A 21,869-nucleotide genomic window follows, 5' to 3' on the forward strand; every position below is an offset into this window, starting at 1 on the left:
TATCTCCACTATGGATGTCGAAAAAGCAAGAGAGCGCTATCGCACCCCTCCCTCCCAAAAAAAAAAAAAAAATCAAAAAAATCGTATACGCTGATTTAGTATTATCTGATACGTCATGATCATCGATAAAGAATTGGAACAATATTTCCCATGTTAATCAATATAATAATTGTTACAAAATTGAATATAAAATTCAATAAATAACAACATTATACTATTGATATCTGGAACTTCTCGACAAAAACAAAATCTCGTTATTGAGATGAATACAGATGATTACACGTGTATTATAGCTTATAGGTACTTATTGTTATTATTTCAAAATGTCAACCTTTACTGGTAACATATTATTTTTAATTCGGCCGATAAACACGAAATAGCGTGAACAAAGTATGTTTTACTTTGTTTACTGCGTTTAACACGGTGGTCCTACCATTTAAAAACGGTAAACGTAACACAAACGTCGGCACATGGTTTGTAATATTCGATATAATATTATATTATCTAATAACTACGTAATATAATTCAACGTGTAGGGGAAGGAAGCAATAATGGATCTAAAACTGATAACATTTTTCAAACAAATGAAGTAATATACCTATAAGATACAATAGGTTCTTTAATCTTTATATTTAAAATGCAAAACAGTTTTCTGTATTAAATTGTAATTTGGAGTAAAACAAAAACCTTTGGGTAATTTAATACTAAAAGAGAAAATAATAATTCGGCGTTTTTGTATATTATATTAATTTTTAATATCGGCATCAAAACTTTCACAAATGTATATATAATATTTAAATACTGTTCGTCTATATAAGGGATGTATATATAAAAAAAATAAACCTACCTATTTATTTACATATTAATTACGACAATATAATTGAAATATCTTAAAAACGTGTAAACTGTATTTAATTTACAGAAAATTCGTTGAAATATGTAAAAGTTATACTTACACGTACGAGATCATAAAACGAAATATGTACTTATGTAATAAAAAAAAAAAACTGTGAAAATTACATAACATTTCTCTGCTTCCGAGATTCACTTGGTAAATAGGTGATCGAAGAGGGTTGAAACTTGAAGACAATGGGTCGTGATGTTTGATTGATTGGTATACAATATACATCCTAATAATGATATACAGATAGGTGGTGAAAATCTTGAGTTTTGCACTTGCCATTTGAAAAATAAATTTAATCAAATATTTACTAAAAAAAAAAGCACTATTTTTTATTTGTAGGTAGTAGGTACATACATATCTGATATTTGTCTGCATAATTGTGTTATACACAATTTCAGATAATGTGTATAGAATGATATAATGAACGAGAATAGTGTATCTTAAAGAAAATTTTATACGGAATGAAATTCAAAAGAATGCAAGAAAAGCGGAAGGAGCCGTTTTTGTGTATAGTATACTTACTGTTGAGGATATAGTTTTTTTTCTGATAGTCACCCCGATTAGGCTGAGGGACATATTGTCGTGTTGGATTTTGGTTAACAGTAATACATTTTAAATATCTAATCATGTGTTTTTTGGCCGAATTGTTGTTATTGTCTATGTAAGTAGGTACTTCCAGCCCAAGGAAATCGTATGCCGAGAAATATCTCTATGTATAATTACTATTATTTTAGCAGTTTTAATTATTTTTATTTTGCCGTCTTGACTTCCCGAGTGTGTACTTATGGTCGTGGAGGAACGAAGTGGTATATTAAAGTAACTAATCATTGTATATAAATATTATGTGGGGGTTACGTGTATTGTGAATAAACAAAAACGAATTTTGGAAACATCTCAAAATCGATTTAGCGGTCAGTGTCTTGACGCTTTTATTCACACACAGGCCCATAAGTGAAATACAATACCTCTCATTATATACGCGCACATTGGCAGAATTAAATTATCTACACTATTTCGTGTGAGATCTGACACTACTTCCGATGTCCCATTGGTGGCACCGCCGTCTTCTATTTCACCCTGGCACAACGAAGTAGAAAAAAATATATTCCAACTATTTTCGCTACTCATTGATTTCTACATCGATTATATGGAAAATTAGATTACCCGTTAAAAAATAATATTTTTTTATCATATGAAACACGTCTGGACGTTTGGTCGAAAACATTTTTAGTATTATTCTACACTAGCTGGTGAAAATAATATAAGACACTGTCGGTTTCACAGTCAACTTTTGTCTTGTAAGAATCAATAACTACACAGGTACTATATTGAACTACTTATAAAATAATTAAAAGGAAAATTAATTGGATTATTTGCAAAAATATATCAACCATAACACATTATGGGGTTATATAAGTATTTACAATTATAATATATAATGCATCTTTTTTTTTTTTTACTTAAGAATAATCTCTTTCTTGTACCTACTCGTATTACACGTATACACGTAGATAGGTTACCAGCGGTGTTTGTCGTTGTCTTTAAAAAAAATTATATAACTTCAATAAAGTAAAAATCGAGTCCTCAGCAGACTGCAGGATTACCGAAATTAATCTATTTATTTTATTCATCGATTCTGGTAAGACACAAAACATGTCTTACAACAAGTTATCGATTTTACTTTGTACAGTTTTTAGAGAGGTGTCTTATTAACGTAATATCGGCATCTTTTGTTAACGAACGGCACTCTGTATTACTATCAAATGTGGCCACCAATAGCCCATGAATTTTGTGGTTTCATCCCATTTCTCATTATACATTTTCTGACTGGTTATGTATTTCTAAAACAATCGTTGGAAATCGGTTTCTCTCCATAATAATATGGAAATTTCGTTGGCAATAGAATAATTTTCGATATCATTCGAATAGAAAATAGCTTAATGTCAACTTGGAACACGCGTACCTATATTTAGATACATTTTTATAATCACGACGTTCCATTGTTTTATTTATTTTATTGCATATATACAGGGTAATGCAGAAAGTATGGTATCACCCCTTTTATTTTTAATAAAGCATTTGTTTTTAAATCCTGATTTTTAGAAATTCTGTAAGATCATAATAATATTTTTCAATTTTTTCAATTTATAGCCATCCTTTCATCCTAAACTGTTGAACAGATAATTTAATTGAATATTTTGATACATCTAAACCTAGTTTCAAAAAAGCAGTTCCTGAGTTTCTATCTTCTAATCTTCATATTCTAAGGATAATATAGTCCTTAGGTAATAATAGTTTTACATACAATTTAAAATGTACGTAATATTTACTATTTAGTGTAGATCATAGTTATTATATTCAATTATAAGATTTCAATAGATTATTATTAATATAATATAATTAAAATTTTAAAATCATCATAGCACTCCTTATGTCCTTATCTCTAAACCTATTATCTAGGACTACCTATCCTCCTTAGTACTTCAAGTTTAATAACTCATGAACTATTTATTTGAATTTGAATTTTGATTTATCAACATTTTCAAGAAAATCATCAGCTTAACAATTTTCTATGGAAAAGGAAATAGGATGGTCTCGCATGACAAATAAATAAGTTTGTACCATTAGAGGGTATTTCTAAAATTTTAAACAAAATATAAGTATGTCGTTATATAAAAATATTCTTGAAAAGACCTAAAATAGGAATTAAAATAAAAATGAATTCATCATTAAAAGAAAAATAAACGGGGTGGCATAATTGGTGAATCATTCTGTAAAATTTTTTCTCTCGTTTTTACGATTTGAGCGCTTCATTGCACCAGTGTTTTTTTTTTATTTGAGAGGTAATATTATGTAGGTAATAGCCATTATTTTAGACATTGACAAAGACGGAGAGAAGACACAGAAATATAATATAAAATCACAAATTAAAAAGTTCAGACCCTGTATTTTTTTTTTGGTTTTGATTTAAATTTTTCACTCGCACGAGTGTATTTCTCTTACTTCTCTCCTCAACTTGTGATACATTTCATTTCACCGAACCCATGGTGTGTATAATACGTAAATTTGAAGTTTGATTCGATACACGTACATTACCTATTAGTAGGTATTTCATGATCAGTTTATTTTGATGACAAATATTTCAAACGCATATTATTGTACTTTAAGTACTTCTTATCATAGTGCATATATTTGTATGTACAAATTTAATTTTAAGAAAATATGTTACACATTTTTATTTGTAGTAGTAGTAGTAGTAGTAGTTGAACCTATAGCTGTAGACATAATTATTATAAACGTTGAAATTCAAAGCACAATTTAGAAGCCACACAATCGAGACATTTTTATTTTAAAAATTTAATTTTAGTTTTTTGGATAAAATATTATAAAGTTGAAAATTATTTTGCTTGTTCAGTGAAAAGGTAATGTAAATCAGCCATTTTCACAGTGTATTTACTTAATTGTTATGGTTTTCTATAACTGTGCATAAAAAATCTGAAAACCGATAATAAGATATTTCATGAGCGTTACCTGGGAGAGATAAGGAATATTATTCTAACCTATATAATATGTAATATGTGTATATTGTTATATTTATATTATTTTATGTTTATTGTGTTACCTATATAGTACTATGTACAAGATTATAATAATAATTGTTTTTTAAGAATTTTAAGTATTATATTTTAATTCACGGGTAATCTTTCAGACGGAAGCTAATCAAGTACGACCGCGCTCTGTGGGAGAAAAATAATAAAATTGGGATATAGTGGATATAATATACTATATACTATATAATATTATATACAAAATATTTTCAAAATCGTTTCGCATTGTGAACACTATAAGTATATTATAACTTTCTAAAACTTATTAAATATTTTCCAAAACCAAAGTAATCAACGATTCATTTATAATATTATGTATAACATGTATATTTTTTATAATATTATCGTGGACGTATGGATCATAATATTATATTATTAATATAGGTACTGGCCATTTGATAAAGGTTTTATATTTTATACATAATATGCATTTGCATAATATAACACATAAATTCTTAGGAAATTCTAAAAAAAAAAATATACATATATATATATATTATTATAAACTACACTATATATTAAATGTTTACCTTTAAGAACCCCCCACTCTGATACCGTACGTGGAATCCTCGGAGAAAAATGTGATTGATGTGTCCAACTCGTCGTTCCTGAATTATTTACAATATATCCGGTTTAATACCATACTGGACCACAACACCACTTGTACACATTATCCTACCAACCTGTACCTTTATACCAGGTATTGTATAAGAATATTTGCTCAAAACCACAATGCACCAAGGTATATATATATATATATATATATATAACAAATTTGTATATACACACGGGAATACCGATGTACCACATAGGCTGGACGATAGCATACTCCGGGGAGGTGTTTTGTATTTCCGGAAAAGGGAACTGTGGCATTGAAATGGAGACGTGTGAGTACGAGATACCAGAAAGAGTGAATAAAAATCAGAAAATCTATTTCAGCATTCAAGAAGGTTAACTCCAACCACTTTAGTGTGTATGCGTTGTGTATTTGAGAAGGTCGAACAATATCGATTCTATACATAGATAGAGATAGAGTGCTAGAGAGAGAGATCAATAATCTGTAGTTTTTTTGTTTTAAAAATAAACCATAACATACATTTTAAGTACTTGGAACACTTAAATTTTAGTTAGAAGTTTAGTTTTTTGATTTACCTTACAAACACACAAAAGTAAGTCTAGATGTGTAGGGAGCAAAGATCCGGTGTAGGATTTTCCATCACTTTTCCATCGCACCTCTTGTCTAAACTTAAAACTAAAATAATGATTCGATTATTTTATATTTTGTTCCAGAATATGAAATTAAAAATGAGGATAAACATCACAATGATAAAAAAAGTTAAAAATTTTGCCAATTAATAATTATTAATTATTTTATTATTATTATATGAGTAGGTACTTTAAATGATATCAAAACAAAAAAGACACTATTATTGTCTGAGAAAATAAGTCTTACGTAAAACCAACCCACCTGTATAATAATATAGGTAATACATCTATAGGGAAGTTTGGTCATAATCGTTGACATATATAATACATAAACGATAACCGTCTCAAAATTCGACTCGCAACCAAATACACGCTGCTACACATGCCGTTATAAAATAAGAAAACCTACTTTTATTCCAAAAAATTGAGAGGCTGTTTATTTTTTGGTTCGATGAGAAATATAATTATACGTGAGTATATTATATATATATATATATATTTAGACGGTGCGTATGGCCGGCGACCGTTTACAAACAATATTCTACGTAAATATTAAAATAATTTAATAATTATACATAATAATAAAACATTAATATCATACCGCAAATCATTATTGTAATAACAGAAAAAAAAAATTGTACGTCTATATTGTAAATATAATATTTTATATTATACTAATAGTAAGAAAGAAATAATACAATAATTACGAATAATGAGATACTGATAAAATTGCGTAAGGGTTAAAAGTTGTTGTATATGTGTGTTGTTATACGTATATATATATATATATATATATATATATGTAAAATCATAATATATAATAAATAATTGTTGACGTTAGAATTTGTATTATCATTCATTCCTATCATCTGTACCTCTTCCACGAGAGTTCTGGCCAATCACCAATGTATAAATAATAATAATAATAATAATTAAAAAAAAAAAAATTGTATAATATAATATTATTTGGTGACTAGAGCTGAGTATAGTAAAAATTATATTTTTTTCGTGGACATCAGCGGCTCGCGCGTGTTACATGCGTGAAGGGATTTATAATGATTGAGAAAAAGAGAGAATGAATAAAATAATAATAATAAACAAAATGTAGTCGTTGTTATAATATAGCCCGTCATCCTATAGGTCAGCGTGTGCTCGTATCGCGTCCATTAGTGGTTGTTAGGTGAACACAGATCAGTCGGATCGATGATCCCTAAAATAGCCTCTTCTCGGGGTGCTGGTACACGCGTTTCATAAATAATATAATATATAAATATATATATATATATATATACACACATACACACACGCACACATATATATACGTATATCATGTATACAATTTTAACGTGTATATACATGTAAATATGTTTTATAAATTAAAATATTATTTCATACATTTTTGGATTTTTTTTTAATTATAGTTTTTTTTTTTTTTATTAATATATTATTTTTTTTATTCATATCTTCGTCGTCGTATTCGTCGTCTTCCTCGTGTCTTGGTCACCGTACATATTTCTAAACAAAAAAAATCAACGAAACTTCAGTATTTTGACGAATTCAACGCCAGGAACGTCATTTAAAAAACATTGTGTATTGCTTGATGATGTATAATCAGCATGCTCGGCTTAGTGTAATAAATTAGAAACATAAATGAACGTCATAGTAGGAGAGTAATAATTTCAATATATTTTTAACGACATATTTATTAATAATTTCTATAGCCGACAAATCACACGATTACACGTGACACGAACGTTCAGTAACATTGATTCTCTTGCGAAGAGTCAGTTCGGTGGTCACTTATTTGTTCGTTATAGCATTTTGGTATGATATCATTGTCTTTAACTGTACTTGCACATAATATGGGGCGTATCACGAGGGGTTTTTAACATGATTTCGTAATGAAAATATTGTCTAACACGCCAATCTATCCATCATCGAAGCTATATAACGATTGTAGTATAAAAATATATTGTATACTCACGTCTAAAAGACCATTTCGGATAATGTGATGCGGCAAGTAGAGAGTGCAACGCCACTGTCGCTGGACCCAGATTGTACGCTTCCGGTGTCGCTCACCCAGCCGGTCACGTCCACTTCGTCTGTTAAACAAAATATAAATTAAAAATCATAATATTACTATCTATTTCTATGTGTATAAAATATAATATTATATATGGTAAATGGTATCAACACGTTTATGGAAGATGTATGGTGGTAGTCAATGTACTAGTCCAATAGGACTTAGGTATGTACCCGTATTAAAATATTATATAGTCGAACAATAGTAGGTAGGTACATAGACGGAAATCCATTAAAATTTCAGGGAGTGCTAACATTATTATATTAACATCAATGTGATGCTTCTATCCTACAAAACTAAAAAAGGAAGAGACTTGACGGACCTCTCCCCCCGATTTCCGCCAATGGGTATAGGCAATAGTTTATGTTGTACGAAATCAAAATTGTGCCGATAACATGTGAGTCAGAATTTGGTTTCATAGGAATATAAATTATATTGTATAATTGGTAAATCACTCTCTTGGAATAAAAAAAAATATTTATTTACATGATGACCATAGCTAGAAACCAAAACATCAGTTTTGGAACATAATATTTCGTTTGTAATGTATGTACTTGGTTCACTTTAACGCATATTATACTTTCCAATACCTACAATATTTCCCCACCAAACCATATAATACTCTTAAAATGTCAAACTGGTATCTTGTTATATAAATATAATAATTTAATTTATGCTAAATAAAATGTTCAACAACACATTGATAAAAAAAAAATTGTTTTTTAAACTTTCAAGTATTAAACAAAAAATAGCTGGAAAACATAATATGATTGGTATTTTAGAACAACAGATAGGGCCATTGCGTCAAATTCTACTATTAGAATATATATTTTTTTAGTGTTAGTATCGTATTCATACTGCATACGACCAGAAAAAGAAAAATTGCTAACTGTGACTCAGATATAGGTTAGGTACTCATAGGAGGTACTTGAAACAGTCGTACAACCTTCATTGTTCCGAATAAGTTCAAACGATGACCCTTTCACATGTCACCTAAACGTGAGGTCTCACTCGCGGGTGGTAATTTTAGTGGATATCCATTACTAAATAATACGATATAGGGTATTAGAAACAAACTGCTCGTGACAACGGTGTATGGCATCACTGCTGAAACATCGAAAGAGGAGTTCAGTTCTGGCCGATTTATTGGTTAAAAGGATCAACTACCGATCGAGAAGACGGGCATGTATAAGGCATGGGTGGAGAGACGTTGATTTATTACCAATGCAATGGGTGTCGTCGTAGTCGTCTTCGAGAGAATAAATCTACCTCGTTGGTATTAATTGAATTCGTTCGGGTCACCCGGTGGTCGTAGCCACCATTCGATGCTCAATCCTTTCTACTTGCCGCCACATTCTCGTCCTCATTTGTACGCTTATCTGCAGTCTGGGGCAAGTCTCTTAGGCCGTCTCACTCCTTTGCACCTTCTCTATTACTTTTCCTCTGTATCTGTCTCGTCCGTTTCGGTACAGCTGTATTATCTGATGTGTACGTGTGTGTGTGTAATTATATACAGAGTACACTACAAATACTATGATGTGGTGGGGGAGTGGTTGGAGGTGATAGCGGTGGTGAATTATTAAGACGAGTGGAGGATCGGAAACGTTGCCGATCTGTCGTAAATCATATACCAACAGTGCTGGTTAGGGAGCGAGAAAAAATAAAGTAATAATAATAATAATAATAATAATGACGATGACGACTGCAGCAGCAATGTGTGTGTATATACATCACACATGTACGTATAGTGTGCGTATATACATCACACATGTACGTATAATAAAAGCGGCTACGTCACACAATGCACACACACAGAAATGTTTATACAAAGTCGCGTGCTGGGAAATTCATTTCGGGGTGGGTTTCGTAAATAATGCGCATAGTTTTTAAACGCTATAAATTACACGAGAACCAAACCACTAACGCCGCTACTACTGTCGTCGTAGTAGTCGTTGTTATAAGGCCCGTTTTGATTTCCGGCGTGCAAAAACCCCTCCCGCCGTGGTCGCTTCACCAGCACCGGTTTTGATTTATCCCGGTGTTTATTTTTTCCCTTCTTCCACTACCGTCAACACCACCATCCATCGGTAGATTCTCGGTGTTTGCCCACACACGCCACCGCTCTCCACGGCACAACCGACCCCGCACTGCGTTTCGTGGTTGTTTTCCGGTGGGAGGTGCGACGCGCCAAAACGTATTTCTTCGGATTTTACGATTTATGCCGAAACGCGTATAATACAATATTACAATACATAATGTGCTATATATTATAAACACGACGCTTTCTAAATATTAATGCCGCGCATGTATATACTGTTATTTTTGGCCTCATAGTTTTTCCTAACGAACTGTGCCTTGCCGTGCAATAACGGGTAGAAACCACACATCACCGCAAATGATTTTGTCTCTCGAATATGATGAAAAATAATAACAGTAATAAATATAATACATATGAATAAGCATAATATTATATGTATAAATATTAGTTTGTTCGTTGTTTTTCCTCACCTGTGTTGAAAATAAATTAATACTATTCTAACGATTTTACAAAACATACATAATCGTGATTCTGGTATCGCGACGATGTGATCAATAAATATCCTGGCATATAACGCGTGCATCAGTCTCTAAACTTTCTGTTGACTATAAATAAATGACACACGAAAGATTTAAGTTGAAAAACCTTGTAGGTAACACACTGTGCGCACTATAATTCGTATGTACATTATTACTACATTATAGCAAAACACAATTGTATCTGCTGGACTTAATCAGAACATAGTTTGTTCGGAATAAATTGCACTTTGTTACTATTTGTTTTGTGTAAAAACCATACTTATTTTGTCATCCAGTTATACTTGGACAAATCTCACACAAAAAAAAAAATTTTTTTGTAATATTTAATTATACACAATTTGTATGATGTTAGATTGAGTTAATAAATTTAAAATTGTAAAAAATAAATAAATATTATTGAAACGGTCGAGTTCCAGTGTTATATTCGTAACATCTGTTCAGGACAACATAAAGACATGTTACATAATAAAAAATGTAGCAGGACAATCACCGCGTGGTGAGACTATTAAACCATGTGCATTGTGCATATATGCACACAAACACAGCTACATAATGTTCATTATATATACGAATTATATATGTATATTGTATATGGACATAGGATTAGGGTCACCGGAGTACTAAAACTTTTCTTATTTCCTCATCAGGGTGTTGTTGGAAGCGAGAGTGTGAGTGGGGAGGGGTATTTTATGGTGTGGCGGTGTCGACGGTGCGTGGGGATATTTTACGAAGCGGTGGTGTGCGTGGTTATACCGTCCAAATTACTCGGGAACGATTCAAACCGACGACGTCAGACGTATTTCCGTCCGCAGACCCATTCGACCGGTTAATGGAACGGAAAATTGAGCACGCGGAAAAAAAAAACATATATATATATTTATACTTATTGACGAAATTCGCGTCGAAAACGAGATGCCACCGCGGCCACCACCTATCCATTACCTGCCGTGCGTTTTCTCGTCTTGTTTTTCTTTCGTCGAATTTTCTTTATCTGCGTCCAGAGGGCTCAAAACTAATAACGCGGTAAACCGCGAGGGTCCTCTCTCTATCACTCTCACTTTCCCTCCTCTCCTTCTCTATTTTCCACCACCTCTCTAATACGTCATTATATCCGTCCGAACCACTCGCACCGCCATCACGGAAGTCGTAAAATACGTTGAAAACGTTTTCTCGAAAATATCTCACCTAAATATAGTATACTGTATAGGGTGATTTTTTTCACCGTGATTAATGTGATATCCTTATCCAGTCATTATGCGATTTTATGGTATTGTATTCTACATTTTTTTATCATAATTTATATATAAATGCATGTTGTAATGAAATACAAAAATAATAAAATAAGACCTGGTTTATGATAAAAATAATCATATAGTTCGAACGAGATTATCGACGACAGTAGGTAGTTACAATATAACTTTTCATAGTAGGCTGTTTATTATACATTATGATAATAATATTAGTATATATTTTTATAATAGTGCAAGCGACGGTAACGAGCGCGAACGCATGAGCGATTTTTTTATGCATTTCTCCGTATTTTGACTGAGTTGTTATTTCATATAGCCATATACTATATAGGATAATTTGTATTATACATATCATATATTATTATATATATATTGGTGGAAAATGATCAAAAAAAAATATGTATTATAACCACTAATATGATAAAATCTATACTAAAATTATAAAAAAGAAAAATTTGTTTGTTTTTTTGTTTGGGGTAATCTCTAGAATACTACTTAACCGATTTTAAAAATTGTTTGCCATCAGAAAGCTACACTATCCCAATAATCTATACTCTATAGCAGGGGTGGCCAACCTTTTTTCCATATTGTGCCAAATAGAAAAAAAAACGAAAACGTGCCATGAAAATTAACAGGGCGATTATTATAACACGATCGACTCTGTTATTAAAGATTCAAATCAAATAATATGTTAAACGAGTATTAAGTAACATTATTAATGTTACTTCAATACAATAATTTTTGTGTTATATTGTATTGATATTGAAAAACATAATTTTAGAAATATTTAAAAATTATATGTTATTTTAATTGCCATTCAATAACATCAAATGTGCCGCAGGTTGGGCACCCATGCACTATAAGCTAAATTTTATTTAAAGTGGCCCTTAATTTTTTTTATTGAAATAATTGCAAAATGATTATAAGAATTATTAATAAATGTATTAGAATTTTTTATAGGACACGGACAAATGATATATTATTGTTTATTATAGAGTTGCTATTGGTTACAAAAAATAAAATAGTTATTACGATTGAATATAACAATTTTAGGCCTGTATTTTATACATGTGGTAAAAACCATCAAAATTACTGTGTAAAAAATTTTAAACGAAGATTAAGGATTATCATTTTTGGGGGTAAATCGACAGTCATTAATTAACGGAAAACGGTTTATTTCCATATATTACAGTGGTTGGATATAATTTAAAACAATGTACTACAAAAAAATCAGTCATTAATAGGTTTAAAAAAAGTCATGGGCACGATATACAACTTGCTTTTATATTAAAGCCATAATAACGTTATTTATATTTAAAAAAAGAAAATATTACACGATCTTCAAGCTTACGTAATAGGCGTAATATTTACAAAAAATCAACCAAGTCCTAAGTTAAAAAATGTGCAATGTTATGATTAATGTGATAAAATAAATTATTTTTTTCAGTTCTTAACATCACTTCACCGAATATAATGAACAAAGTTTGGATCATATAGAGTTGGCATTTTCAACAGGCAACGAAGTGCACGGGGTCAGCTAAAATATATAATTATACACGCAATATAATATGTAAGCTATAGCTTGTATGTAAATGTAATGGGAATTGGCTTGTAAGTGAAAATTCAGTTTTTTTTTGTAAAAAATGTCTTATTTTTAAAATGGTTTTTTTTTGGTTGTACAGCGTAGGTAGGAAAACGTCAGAAAATTGAAATTCAAAAAATATATGAAGCAGAATAGTTAATATGCATACAATTAGATGAATCAGGTCTGCTACAATATCGTATTATGCCTACTACATATAATATTATTATTATTGTATTACCATAAAATATGATTTCCGACTGGTCCCTTACTTCAGTCGTAGTGAAATTATGAAATTAATTTTCGTTTCTATAATATTGTGTTGTTCAAGTCTCTTATAAAGAATGGCTTATAATTACGCGAATTGTCTTTTTTTCTGTGAAAACCTTTAAGCTGAATTTAATGACGTACTCTTCCCGCCACCGTGCACAATGGTGACGCGGATGACAAGGGGACGGTGGAAGGAGGGATAGATGGAGCTGCGGAAGAGAAAAAATTGGCGGTCTCATCAATCCTCCGGCCTTTTAATTTCGTTTCTGTCAGCCGGGGTCGGCAAAGGAAGAAAAACCGTCCGAGAGCATTATTTGCCGAGTTTATTAATGAAATTAACGAGAGCAAAAGCGCAGAGACGTGACCCTGTGGCCTTTGAACGCCCCGGGTCTAAGATATTCACTCGAAAAACAATTTATTGTGGAGAAATTAGTTAATTTAAACGAGTTGAATATGCGTCTGCCATCGCCACCACCACCCGACTCATGCAGGCGTCACCCTGCAGAACAGCAGAGTGGGAGGACGGATAAAAAGCCGGTCCTAACTAATGAGGAATGCCGACTAACGAGCTACGAAGTGTCTTCTTCTTTTCCTACGTCTGTACGTTTTAACTCGAGTTCTTTTTTTTTTGTTCATTTGTTCGCAATGAAAGTTCTTATTTGATATTCGTATTTTGACGAGTAAACATATAATAATGTTTTCACTCGTCCAAACGAGTTGTTCGATTTTTAAGAGTTAAGTTGTTGAACTGGTGATTACTGACAACATTTTCTGGAAAAGGTTTTGGTAAGAGATGATATATGACTACACGATTGAGTCTTATGAAACAAAATTATCGAAATTGAATGAGCTGTAAGTCATAATAACGGGTAACTCAGAATCTCCTTGAAAAAGTGACAAGATCTAGAACCATAACGTTATTATAAATAAAAAAAAAAAAAACAAAAAATTACAACACAGAACGGCTATAGTAACGGTTTAAAATGTAATTTTACTTTACATGCACGAACCAATGATAAATCCTTCTATTTTATAACAACCACATTACATATCGTAATCGACGGTAGCCTCTGAATGTCAAATAACATTTTTGGTAGATGCGTATTATTGCATTATACCTACACATATAATGATTATAATGATATAATTCGATTAAAACACATTCCGTCGCCTAACAATCGTGCGTTGAAGGGTTTCATGCGATTAATTTTGGGAGCAAATGTTTAATACGGTTAAAACAATCATATTAATGTTAGCATAGCGTTCGCCTAGGTTGGGGAAATCGTTGAAATCGGTCTTCACCGTGAAACCCGTATCGTATCAATACAAAATATAATATGCAATGAATACGAACTCGCGTATTGTTGAGACGACCATCATAAATTAATTCAGTTTGCATACAAATTCACACGTATCATAACATAGGGTTTATACGTCATATACATATAGTTTAATATTTAATCTCATGCGATGCTATAGTATGTATATTTTTATATGCTGCCAGTGATTGATCATAATTTGAAGTGATAAACACAATCCACCAACAATGATTGTTGTTCGATCAGATTAAAAAAAACCGTTTAAAAACATGTCAACTCATACTCATTTTGGTCCACTGATCGAGAATATAAAACACTAAATGCGACTGACAGCTACTTATAATAATTTAATTATATACTCGGAAATTACTTCGGAGCCGTCATTTGAGGCCACCTATGGTTTATATGAGTGTATTGTGTAACACGGTATAGGTAAGCGAAGCACGTGGCGATTGACTTAGAGTATTATTTCAAATAATGGCTCTGACGGTGGTCTAGCAGGCACGCAGTGCGTGGAAAGGAGAATTATATATATATATATATATAAGACCCTCACAGAACTATCATAGTGCTGACCCCTAATGTTTATTTTTAATTGAAAATCGTTATCTTAAACGTGTGAAATATATTTAAGACGTGTATGTATTCCTGTGTGGCGTAGAATATTATGTGCTGTGCGTGACACACTGTGGTTATATATACGTGGGATGATATCGATTTGAAGTGCTACCACTAAACGATTTCGTGGTTTCTTCTGAGGAATTTTAATTACTATGTTTAATAGGCATTTTTTATTTCCTATACGTTGAATAATATATTATATTTATTTGTATAGTTTAATGCAAAATGTGTACAAAAATAAAAAAAAGATATGGAAATATGCTGTTTAGGATTTTGAAATAAAAGTGTTACCATCAGAACTGTTTTATTTTTTTATTATCCTACTATAATACCATTAAATTTATTATTTAAACTTTAGATAATGTAAGTAATAATATAATGTGTATTAAAAAATCCACAGCATTAAAATTGGCCGTGACAATCACCTGATATATACGAATATACACACCTATACCCATGTAAGACGTTCATGAGATCATTACGGACTGCTTATGAATCCTGCGTGTATTAGTGAGATCGGTAGAAAAAACTTTTGAATAACGTTTATAAGAACGACACTTAAGGTTTGATATTAGTGCACAGGGTCGTCCATCGGGTGATGTGATAAGGGTAATGCATAATTATGGGTTGAGTAGTATCGATATTATAAACACTTGGCACTAATTTGGGGACTAGTTTGCCTTTCTCTCCCTTTCCCCACAAAAACTCCTATCGGTTGGAAAATAAAATTGAGTGTGAGTGCGCGGGGTAATGGTCATTGAAACGAAAATCAATCCGTACGGCCACTCTCATTATCTCCTCCCAAAATATGAATGTCGTTAACCATCATCATCGTTATTGTTTGTATTATTATTATTTTATATATTGTATTAAAATATACGGAGACGTACCTGATTCAGATATAGATGGCGACGAAGACGTGCTGCATGCGGACGAGGTTGTCGATGCACCAGACGCGGTAGTGTAGCTACTGGACTCGGAAACGGAACGGCGTTTGTTCACATTTAATGTGGTGGTCAACTGGTCCAGTCTCCGCCGCAGGTATCTATGCTCTCGGCTCAGCGTGTCCTTGTGCATCATGTGTTTTTTCTCCTGCGATTCCAAATTCTGTAACACATGCAAGAAAACATCTCAATGAATACCATATTACTATGGACGCAAAACTCGTACATCATACATAGAATTTTAAATTAATTACTAAATAACAATGTATTATAATTATTATGCTTAAGTTTAAGCAACTAAATACTATTAGATTAGTCTGAGTTTGTTTTTCATATAGTATAGTGAAGTATAGTTGTAGTATTGTATAACGTACAAGGACAGATTTTTACGGACGAAGAAAAGTCGCTAAACACTTTTATAGATAAATGTCTGGAAGGGGTGGGGGTCGTAAAGAAAGGTTACGATTTCCGACGACAAACGTAGTAGTCGTTTTTTCCTCCTCACCTCCAGTCCCGCGGCTACGATGCTCGTTTATAATTCATCAGTGTCTCAGTGCAAAACAATCGCGGGTGGTGCATACAAAGTAGTCTTTTAAGACTCGGGTATAAGTCGTCTAATAGTCGTTGCTTATTTTTTTTTTTTACTCGCCCATAGTTTTTATTATGCACACGATGTTTTAGCATAAACGTGCGTATTTATATATATATATATATATATATTATTATAAACGTAAAATGTTTGTATTCTATTTGGTATCGCAGCCGTTCGTGCGCATACATTTATGCAAGCGAGCGCGCACGTGTGTGTGTATGTACTGCTGCAGAGAGAAAGTTTGAAGCGAATTTCAATTGAAAGGCGAGCGTTTTTCGAGTGAGGAAAAAAGCTCTGTACTCCAGCCCACGCTGAGAAAAGTTGTATATACACATTATCTCGTAGTTTATTACAGAACACATCCAAAACTGAATGAATTTCAAGTGAGAAATTAAACGATTAATAACAAATGACTACTGGAAATGCGTCCGTCGAATAGACGCGCCATGATAGATACCAAGGAAACGAAATTAATAATCTGATAGGGGTACTACCTGTAGTAGGTAGTAGTCTCGTAGTTACCATTCGTTGTTTCAAGTTTAATCTACCGCCATCGCCTGGTAATGTCCGAAAACTAGACACCGTAATACATTATGGGTTCTAATAATAAGCATAGAAGAGCAATCCGTAAAAATGAGATTTTATTAAAGACTATATTATACTATCATGCAGTCTGTTGAATGCAGCCTCAGGGCATCCACTTAAATCACCTCAGCCGAACTATTGTGTACGGCCAAAATAAAAAATTAAAGATTTTGGGCAAAAGGTATCCTATCATGTGCATATAAACATTTCATTCAACAAATTAGTGGTACGTCGTTAAAACATTTAAACTAAAATATTTACTGTTTAATATAATTAACTAAACTGCTAGTTTAGAATTGCTGAACTCACAAATACACGAAATAAACGTTTGTGTAATCAAAAACATTCCTAGAAGCCGTTCAATTAGTAACGTGGTTGATGTGTTTACCATTGATGTCATAATTGAACAATACACGATTCGTGCACAATCGCAATAATTATAATGTGCTAATTTCTCACAGCGAAACAGAGACTGTCAACGAGTGAAGCATAAACAGATTAATCCAACATGTAAATACAAAATAGTAAATAACGACACGCATGGACTAACGAATAAGGACGTTTTACGACGCCTTTTGGTTATAAAGGTTACAAGAGCGATATAATAATTGGTCATATCTATATGTATGTGGTGAGGTAGTAAATGAGATGGAGAGAGTGGCAGAGAGATAGAGAGTGATTGAGTGGAGTGACAGTGAACGAGGGATAGGGAATAATATAATGCTTAATGCTTTGTCGTTGCCGAGAGCGCTATCATTACAACACGGCGCTGTGAATAGGCAATATAGCACCATATTTGCATTGAATCCTACTATAATATATTATTATTATGCTGAAATTATATTATTATTATAATACCATCACTGTAGATTACGTAATAAACTAAAACTATATTATTATTGACGTAAAATAATATTTATTATTATTATGGTGACAACGTGACTGTGCTAATTTTATTTGTTTTAAAATTACATCTATAGACGTCGCACAATAATAAAAATTGAGGGCATCTGACGTAGACATGTAAACACGCGTGCAAGTGACATTTTTTAATTTTTAATTAATTCATCACCACGCAAGAACAATACTTATATCATACATAGCATATGTACGGTTACAATTTAATGGATTGGTGCGCTGTTTCTGTATATGTATATTATATAATATATATAAATATATAACTGGATGTGTCCCTGACTGGTTGACTGATCAACGTAGAGCCTAAATATAATAGTTAGAGAGTTCAACTTTTCATGGTAACTTTATACCACCACGCAGAAGTGCAATAAGAAAGGATTTTTCGAAAATTTGCATTTTAAAAAAGATTACACAAGGATTCACGATGGGAATTGAACATTTTTTATGTTGTGTATAAATCATTCCTATTGGTTACAGATTATAATAGTAATAATAGTAAATGCATTTTGGCCATTGGTTACTCTGACAGATTAGGTAAAAGCATGCTAAAAAATATACCAGGTGCTAAATCTAATCCAAAACTAGTTGTTGCCCACCTAGGCAAAATTATTTCATAAAGAAAGGGTACACCGAAGCCGATTTGCCCATTTACTGAGATAAACTAAGACCTTATAGATACACCTATATCGTGCTGTATTTTATATTTGTTCATTTTTTCTCGGGTGAAGTCGGGTTATACATCTATAGTAATATATATCATATATATATATAGATTATTATTTGCGACGAATACATCACTAACACCCCGAGTAGCACGGACAAGAAGCGGCGTGAATTTCCGTTAAAAACGTCGGAGGAAAAAAGTTATTGCTTAATAAAATACGTGCAGCGGCGGTGAAAGTACTGGAGCGAGCGGACGAGCGTGTGTGCTAGATGAAAATAACGATCCTGTGGTTGTAGAAAATGTCGCTTTTGTCGACTTCAAAGGACTCTGTGCGGTTCTATATATTTATATAATACGTATAATCTATATAATGGTTTCCGGGCCATGGTCTTGATGAGGTGGGGCAGGCAGTATCGATTGTTAGAATAGAGGACGGAAGAAAACGTACGGAGAAGGAGAAAAAAATTATCCCCTTACAGTGGTTTAACCCCGCAAAGTGTTTCGACGTGTCCAGGGAGACACAGAGAAAGAGACTTTATATTATATATAGTGATAGAGCTAGTGAGTGAAAGAGCGCGCGGGACCATATTATACTTTACACCCCGAAGCCATATACCCAGGACGATAAACCGTGTACGGGACTGCTCTCGTCGGGACACTCCTAAAATTGATAGCTCTCACAATCACAGTGTGGATTTATATCTATACATAGTTATATAAATGTGTAGCTTGGGTGTGCGCGTGTGTGCGTGTTAATTCGCTCCGTTCATATTGTATACGTAAGCGGATCCGGATTTTCACCAGAGAATTCGATCGTGCGAGCAAAAACGTTTCTCTATCTCGTCACCGAGAATATCATCTTTCTATAACGATAGTTGTGGGTTGGCGGGGGGGGGGAGGGTAGGGTTCTTCCGAATTCACTTTACCCACTGGGGTTATACACGGGAAGCTATCCATGCAGTAACTCAGCGAGTATAATATAATAAAACGCCTTTTCAGAATCGCCATCCGTTAACGAAATAATTGTAATTATAATATATTATTTTAGCATTCTGTTAGTGGATAAACCGTGTAACTATAGTAATACGTGGCGTGTTTATGAGGCGCTTAACAAAATTTGTTATTATAACCATGACCATAACAAACTTTTAAAAACATGCGATATGTTGACACATTTGATAAAAATATGAAAAAAAAATGAAGTAATAAATAAATGTCAAGTCTCGACAAAGGTATTACTGCTTAAACTATTACAAGCTCTAACTACCATGGCTATACCCAAAAATACATATTTTTATTCATAACATCGTTATTCGTGTCAGCCTATTGCACGCTGTTGCTAGAGCACTACAAATTATAGTAATCGTTTAAGAACGTAAAACTAAGCTTAGCAAACAAAATTTTGACAATCCGTGGACAATTTGTGTGACTCATCTGAGTTTAGATCACTAGCACTTATACAATTAATGTCCATTCCAACGGTACACAATAATAACCTGACGAACTATGGCTAAGAATTAAAATAATAATATTAAATAATCTACTTTATTTTGTGTCTCATCGTTGTTGAAGAGCAATAGTCAACGATATTAACGAAACATGACGGTTCAAATTAATTATTAACCTTGACGTAGCAGTTTATAATATATATAATTATTGAGAAAACTGAATTCAAAAGTTTCTAATAATTAAAAAAAAAAAATGATTGAGCGAGAAGAAAAAATGATTGCAAATTGACGCTAATATTCAACTGCCACCAGCCGGCGTCAGATTTTTCATTAAAAAACTCTTAAAAACTCGATAATGACCGTTTTTCATTTTCCAGCCGACTTCCATTCCCCACCGATTTCTCTCCTTTGATGATTTATTTTTCGAGCTTCAGTCGTTTGTTAGTCGCCGCGCGCGCGTTTTTCGCCGCCGCCACTGGCAGTAATTAATCGGTCGAGGCGATTGCAACGATTTGTTGTTTATGGTATGAATACAAATGTCTCACGACCACAGAGTTTTGTTTTTTCCGCTCCGGAAAAAGGCTGAGACCCGGAACGTTAACGGCTCTGCGGGAAATGACAAAACTAAGTTTTGCTATTTTCACATTAAAAAACCATAATAGTAATAATAAAACGATTACACGATTCGTATATATTTCGCTCCCCATTGGTAAATAAATTTAAACCTAGCTACGTGGTCGTAATTTACGTACGGTAATTGAGTTTGAAAATAAATCGCATAAAATATTTCCCCGGCATGGTTAAACGCGATTCTGATGGCCTACCTAATTTTAATGACTTAAAAGTAAAATTAAATTCGTTTTATGTATTTTGTAATATAAAATAATTCACAAAATCACTGGCTTTTGACGCTCGATATTTTTTTTAGCAAAATTTAGTCAAGAATATAATTCTCATTATACAATACACTCGCTAATAACGTTATCGTATTGTCCTTATAACTGCAGGAATAATCTTATATTAAAACAATTACGTCAAATCCGTACGAACAATGCGTATTTTAGCGAGAAGCGAGAAGTATCTCTTCACACCTCGTTAAAACTCAAATCAGACCCGTCAGATAACGCGAACGAGACGATAATAATAATAATAATATGGTAGCTATATACCCACCTATTATTATTATTATTATTATTATTATTATTATTGTGTATACGGCAAACAATAGATGCTCGTGCTTGTTACTGCCACATCTTTCTCTAAGTCCATCACTGAAATCCCACATAGAATTTTGATTA

General features: G+C 32.5%; 1 protein-coding gene across 2 annotated transcripts in view; it reads right to left on the reverse strand.

The window, feature by feature from the left end:
* Positions 1–6,127: 6,127 nt before the first annotated feature.
* The window catches only part of LOC100164160 (max dimerization protein 1), a 179,022-nt gene continuing 163,280 nt past the window's right edge, over positions 6,128–21,869 (reverse strand). For both annotated transcript variants that reach the window (XM_008184729.3, XM_001944042.5), the window contains 3 exons: positions 16,311–16,527; positions 7,703–7,820; positions 6,128–7,233 (listed from right to left, as the gene is read on the reverse strand). In XM_008184729.3, coding sequence (XP_008182951.1) covers positions 7,705–7,820; positions 16,311–16,527 — 333 coding nt within the window. In that variant the 3' untranslated portion in view covers positions 6,128–7,233; positions 7,703–7,704. The remainder of the gene's footprint in view (positions 7,234–7,702; positions 7,821–16,310; positions 16,528–21,869) is intronic.

Source organism: Acyrthosiphon pisum, chromosome A3, assembly GCF_005508785.2.
Source record: "Acyrthosiphon pisum isolate AL4f chromosome A3, pea_aphid_22Mar2018_4r6ur, whole genome shotgun sequence".
NCBI classification, from domain to species: domain Eukaryota; kingdom Metazoa; phylum Arthropoda; class Insecta; order Hemiptera; family Aphididae; genus Acyrthosiphon; species Acyrthosiphon pisum.